The 6,000-nt window shown below is 40.0% G+C and overlaps 1 protein-coding gene across 11 annotated transcripts in view; it reads right to left on the reverse strand.

The window, feature by feature from the left end:
• Nucleotides 1–5,684, reverse strand: part of ZPBP (zona pellucida binding protein) — a 138,250-nt gene extending 132,566 nt beyond the window's left edge. For 3 of the 11 annotated variants that reach the window (XR_015163271.1, XM_086398608.1, XM_086398604.1), the window contains exon 1: nt 5,360–5,570. Coding sequence is in view for 6 of the 11 variants with exons in the window: in XM_086398608.1 (XP_086254734.1) it covers nt 5,360–5,486 (127 nt within the window). In the remaining 5 variants the exon portion in view is untranslated. Of the gene's footprint in view, nt 1–1,453; nt 1,535–5,243 lie in introns of all 11 variants that reach the window. The other 8 variants (XR_015163270.1, XR_015163268.1, XR_015163272.1 and 5 more) reach the window with 5 other exon arrangements.
• Between the last annotated feature and the right edge of the window lie 316 nt (nt 5,685–6,000).

A 6,000-nucleotide genomic window follows, 5' to 3' on the forward strand; every position in this document is an offset into this window, starting at 1 on the left:
TGGCTGTTGATTTAGCAATTATTTCTGATACATGACTCCAGAAGCACTAGTACCAAAGAAAAAGTAGAAATCAGATTTTATCAAAGTTTAAAATGTGTACTTTAAAAAGCACTATTAAAAAGTGAAAACACAATCCACAGAACAGAAGAAAATATTTGATAATGCTCTACTATCCAGAACATATTTTAAAAAAACACTCTTCCATCTCAACAACATAATAAACAACCAAATTAAAAAATTGGCAAAGGACTTGAAAAGGCATTTCCGTAAAGAAGCTATCCAAGTGGTCAATAATCACATGAAGAGCGGTTCCACATTATTACTCAAATATGGAAATGCAAATAAAAACCACAATGAGACTCCACTTCATACACACTAGGATGGCTACAATTTTAAAATTTGGACAAAAATCAATGTCAATGTGGATGCTGGGAAATTTGAATCCTCATAAATTTCTGGTGTCAAAGTACAATAGTTCAGGCTCTTTGAAAAATAGTTTGGAAGTTCTTCAAAATGTTAAACACAGAGTTACCATATGTCCCAGCAACTTTACTCCAGCGTACATACCCAAGAGAATTGAAAACATATGTTCACGTAGAAACTTGTCCAGAAATGTTCATAACAGCATTTTTCAAAACAGTCAAAAAGTGGAAACTTCCTAAATATCCATCAGTTGATGGATACACAATTGTAGTATATCCATTCAATGGAATATTATTCAGCCATAAGTGAAATACTAACACATTATATAATATAAATGAACCTTGAAAACACTATTCTAAGTGAAAGAAGCCAGACACATCACACAGAGTGACTGCACTTAAATGCAATGTCCAGAATGGGCAAATTCATGGAGACAGAAAGTAGATTAGTGGTTTCCAGGGGCTGGAGTGTGACTATTTAATGGGTAATAGTGGTTTTCTTTTTTTTTTACAGTGATGAAAATGTTGTGAAATTACACAGTGCTGATGATTTCACAATCTGGTCAATTTACTAAAAACTACTCATTGGATACTTTAAATAAGGAAGTTTAAAGCATGTGGATTTACCTCAATTTAAAAAATGCAAAAAAGTTATAGATGCTATACCTCATGTTACTACTGCAAAATCTCTTTAATCCAAAATCTTTATGATATATAGATCTCATTTTTAAAAAATTTTAGCATAAGAACTGCATATACCTAATATTATGTTTATTATACAAGCAAAAACACTGTAGGCCACTTTAATTAGATAACTTTTAGAAATAATTATTTTTGTACTTTTAAGCAGTTACAACAAACAAAATTGGACTATATGAATCTAACTCTGTGGAAATAACTTTAATCCATTTCCACAGAAGGAAAAGGGCCATAGGAGACAATATAGGGAACACTAGTTTTTGGCAAAAGATTGACAAAATTTAAAACAAATGCCACTTACTTTCTTACACTTACTGATAATCTAATAATACCTGGAATATTTGGTGATCCCACTATTTTCACTGAATCTTGGGGCAACTGAGCACTTCTTGGTAATCGATCCAAATACCCAACTATTAAAAAAAAAAAGAGAAATAATCAACAGTCTGGTTCACCAGAAATTTCAAAACATTCAAATAGTACACTGTCTTACAATATTTGATGTTTGTTTAAGGGAAGCCATAAGTCAACATCTGACATCTGGTACCTGTTCCAGCGCCAATGAAATTAACATACCTACCGCTTCCCCTATTTATCTCAGCTCCAACTTTTTCTACATCCACTTAGAATACTCTCATTTTTAAAAATCCAAATCCCCACCCTTCGAGATGCACATCATAAGTCCTTCCTCCCTCAAACCTTCTGTTTGCCTTCCTCATTCTTACCTCTTTAGTACATCATCTGCAACACTCACTCTACACTGTATCATAGTTCTTCATGCAGATATAATTTTCCTTATTTCATTATAAGCTCAAGAGTAGTATCAATGTTTGTGTCAACTTATCAAGAACTGGTATCTTTTGGCTGCCTTCATCCAATTCTGCCCACTCCCTTTCCTTTGGTAACCACAAATCTGATCTCTTTTTCCATGAGTTTGTTTTTGAAATATAATTACTCCACAACACTACACTAGTTCCTGTTATACACATAGTAATTTGGCGTTTGTATAGATTTAAAAATGATCACCATGGTAGGCCTAGTTATGATAAATCACCATACAAAGACATTACATACCATTGCCTATACTCCTCATGCTGTATATTTCAAACCTGTGACTCATTTATTTTGCAACTAGAATTTCATACCACTTAATCTCCCTCACCTATTTCTTTCCTCCCATCTGGCAAACACCTTTTGTTCTCCATCTGCAACTTTTTATGTTTTGATGTCTGTTCACTTGGGTTTTTTTTTTAGATTCCACACAGAAGTGAAATCATGCAGTGTTAGTCTTTCTCTGTCAGACTTATTTCACTTAGCATAATTCTGTCTAGGTCAAAATCCATGTTGCTCACAAATGGCAAGATTTCATCATTTTTTTTATGGCTGAGTAAGAGTTTACTGTATGTACATATATCTTCATTATCCATTCATTTGTTGATGGACTCTTATGTTGTTCCGATATTTTGGCTATTTAGTAACGCTGCAATCAACACAGGGGTTCATATACCTTTTCTAACTAGTGTTTTTGTTTTCTTCAGATAAACACCCAGGAGGGATACTGTTGGGTCATATGGTAGTTCTATTTTTAATTTTCTGTGGACCCTCCATACTGTTTTCCATGGTGGCTATATCAAATTTACATTTCTACAAAGAATGCACAGGATTCCCCTCTCCACATCCTCTCAAACACTTATTTATTGCCTTTCTGATCACAGCCATTCTGACAAGTGTGACGTGATGTCTCATTCTGTTTCTGACTTGCATTTCCCTGATGATTAGTGATGTTGAACATCTTTTCACATGGTGTACTGGCTATCTGTATGTCTTCCTTGGAAAATGTCTATTAGATCCTCTGCCCTTTTTCTAATCAGGCTCTTCATTTTTTGATGTTGCATTGTGCAAGTTGCTTGTATATTCTAGATATTAATCCCTTATCATTTATATTCTTTGCAAACATCTTCTCCCATTCGGTAGGTGGTAGTTGAAAGGTGCAAATTTCCAGTTATAAGTAAGTGCTTGGGATGTAATATGCCATCAGTTCAGTTCAGTTCAGTTCAGTCACTCAGTCGTGTCCGACTCTTTGCGACCCCATGAATCGCAGCACGCCAGGCCTCCCTGTCCATCCCAGAGTTCACTCAGACTCATGTCCATCGAGTCAGTGATGCCATCCAGCCATCTCATCTTCTATCGTCCCCTTCCCCTCCTGCCCCCAATCCCTCCCAGCATCAGAGTCTTTTCCAATGAGTCAACTCTTCACATGAGGTGGCCAAAGTACTGGAGTTTCAGATTTAGCATCATTCCTTCCAAAGAACACCCAGGGCTGATCTCCTTCAGAGTGGACTGGTTGGATCTCCTTGCAGTCCAAGGGACTCTCAAGAGTCTTCTCCAACACCACAGTTCAAAAGAATCAATTCTTCGGTGCTCAGCCTTCTTCACAGTCCAACTCTCACATCCATACATGACCACTGGAAAAAACATAGCCTTGACTAGACGGACCTTTATTGGCAAAGTAATGTCTCTGCTTTTCAATATGCTATCCAGGTTGGTCATACAATAATATAAATTATGATAAATATATTATTAATGTAATAAACACTGCTAAGTTATATATGAATCATTGAGAGAATAAATCTGAAGTTTACAACACAAGAAAACAATTTTTTCTCATTATGTTGTATACCTTAAAATTATACAATGCTGCATATCAACTATATTTCAATGAAACTAGAATAAAAAGTAAGTTTGTTAAACCTGGAGAAGACAGGGATGGGAAGCAGAAGAGGAAGCTGGGTGATACTAGGGAGGTCTTTGTAAGTCATTCTTTCACTCTGCAAAAACCAGCAAGTAAATAAAAGACTTAAGAAAAAAATAATAATCTGTACCAGGCACTATACCTCGCACATAGCAAATATTAAATATATATATTATGATGTTGTTCAGTTATCCTTGAACAAGCAAATGTGATGGACACAGGTGTGTGCACAGAACAAATGGAAGAACAACAAAAAAATGCAATATGACTTGGAACTAGTCCTCTTTGTTGTTAACAGAGAGTGGGTATAGCACAAAGAAGAGTATGGTATTCAAAGTCAGATGACCTAGATTTAAATCCCAGTTTCCACTGAGTGTTTGGAAACTCACTTAAAACTCCAGGAGCTTCAGTTTTCTCATCTGTAAAGTGAGATTAAATTCTAGATTTATTGTAGGAACTAAATGGACTATTGTACAAACTATAAAATGCTACATAAACGTTGCCTTCACTATTCATACCTTACATATTAAGATATAGCCTTCTTATTCTATGTCTTATACCCTCAAGCCTGATCTTATTCTTGGATCAAAAAACACAGTCGTATCTAATATTAATATAAGATCGTGGGCCATGGTCAGGAGGCATCCTTCTCCTACAGAAGTAACTAAAGGCTATTGGCTATTGTCTAGTTATACTGCAGTGACCTTTGGACAGCTAATGCCAAGACTTTGGCATATTTTGTAACATCTACTCACTCCATTTCTTTCCATTCTCCTCCTATACCTGCCTATCTATGCAGCCCTTCCTCACTCAAATTCTTGGTGGGATTCTTTTCTCACCGCCCCTTATCTACACAACTTTTATCTAAACACACCTCTTTTATCCTTTCTATGATTCAATTCTGGTAGAAACGTTATTAAAGATTTCTAAAAAGTCTAAAACTTGAACGCAAAATAACGCAGCCAAAACCTTTCAGGTTAAATGACGACAGTTTAATTAAGCTCTCCCTTCAATATCTTAACTGTATTTTGAAAATGTGAAGTATCTCGGATTTCTGGATACAAAGCAGGAAACAAATGGCGACAGCAAAATATCAAAAGTTTAAAATCCCAGGCTTTGTACTTTATAGCTAAAACCAACAGATGGAGCTCCAGGTCCACGGGAAGTGACAAAGCCGTAGGATGTCTGCTGGTTTTGAAATATACTTAAATCCAGAGCCCAGAACATCGTGGAAAGCTGGCAAAGGACCCGTGGGCTGATTAGGGGGTTATGAACAGCCCGTCTGACCTCCAGCCTTGAGCGGTGGGTGCTTCAATAACCTCATCCATCTAGACATAAATGTGACAAGTCCTTGGTTCCTGAGCACTTACATCTTATTAAATATATGGGCGGGACCTGTGATACAGGCTTTCCCATCAGAGGGCGCACGTGTGATACACAAAAATCTCCGGGAGCTGCGGCCCCGCGCCGCTCGCCGCCGCCTCACCTGACGGGGGCGCCCAGAGCACCAGCGCGGAGACCACCAGGACCACCGCGGCCCGGGAGAGCGGGGAGCCCGCGGCCCGGGCCCGCCGCCAGCCCCGCCGCGCCCGGCCCGGGGCCGAAGCCTCCATTCACACGCCGCCGCCGCCTGCCGACCGTCGGCCCAGAAGGTCGTTAGGCGGCGCGCGCACACCCGCCCGCCGGAAGCTGGAGGGATGTGGGCCGGAAGGGTGGCCGGAAAGAGGGCAGTCGTTTCCGGCAGGGCGGGGGCGGGGCTTGGCAGGTAGGTTAGCCTCGTCGGCTCGACGCCCACGGAGGATCTAAATGTTGTTCGTCTTCCGGACGTCGCAGCATCTCAGGGAATCCGAATTGCGTAGGCGACCTATGGAAGGTTCTGGAGCCAGAAAAGAGCCGCGGGCCCCGCAGTTCGCCAGTGTTCGTGGGCCTACAGACTGCTTGGCCGAATCTGAGTGTTGAGGCCAAACCCGGCCTGCGGTGTGAGGGTCAGGGAAGCGAGTGCTGGTGCAGCCCCAGAGGGCTGCCTGCTTCTCCCAACCTTGGCTGCTGCTACCTTCAGATGTACTGGCCCCACACAGCAGGCTAGAGTGGAAGTGGACCCTGAGCCCCTGGAAGAGCCTGAGTGGA

The sequence above is a fragment of the Bos grunniens genome, chromosome 4 (genome assembly GCF_055505025.1).
Source record: "Bos grunniens cultivar Pamir isolate PY7600 chromosome 4, Bosgru_T2T1.0, whole genome shotgun sequence".
Classification (NCBI taxonomy): Eukaryota; Metazoa; Chordata; class Mammalia; order Artiodactyla; family Bovidae; genus Bos; species Bos grunniens.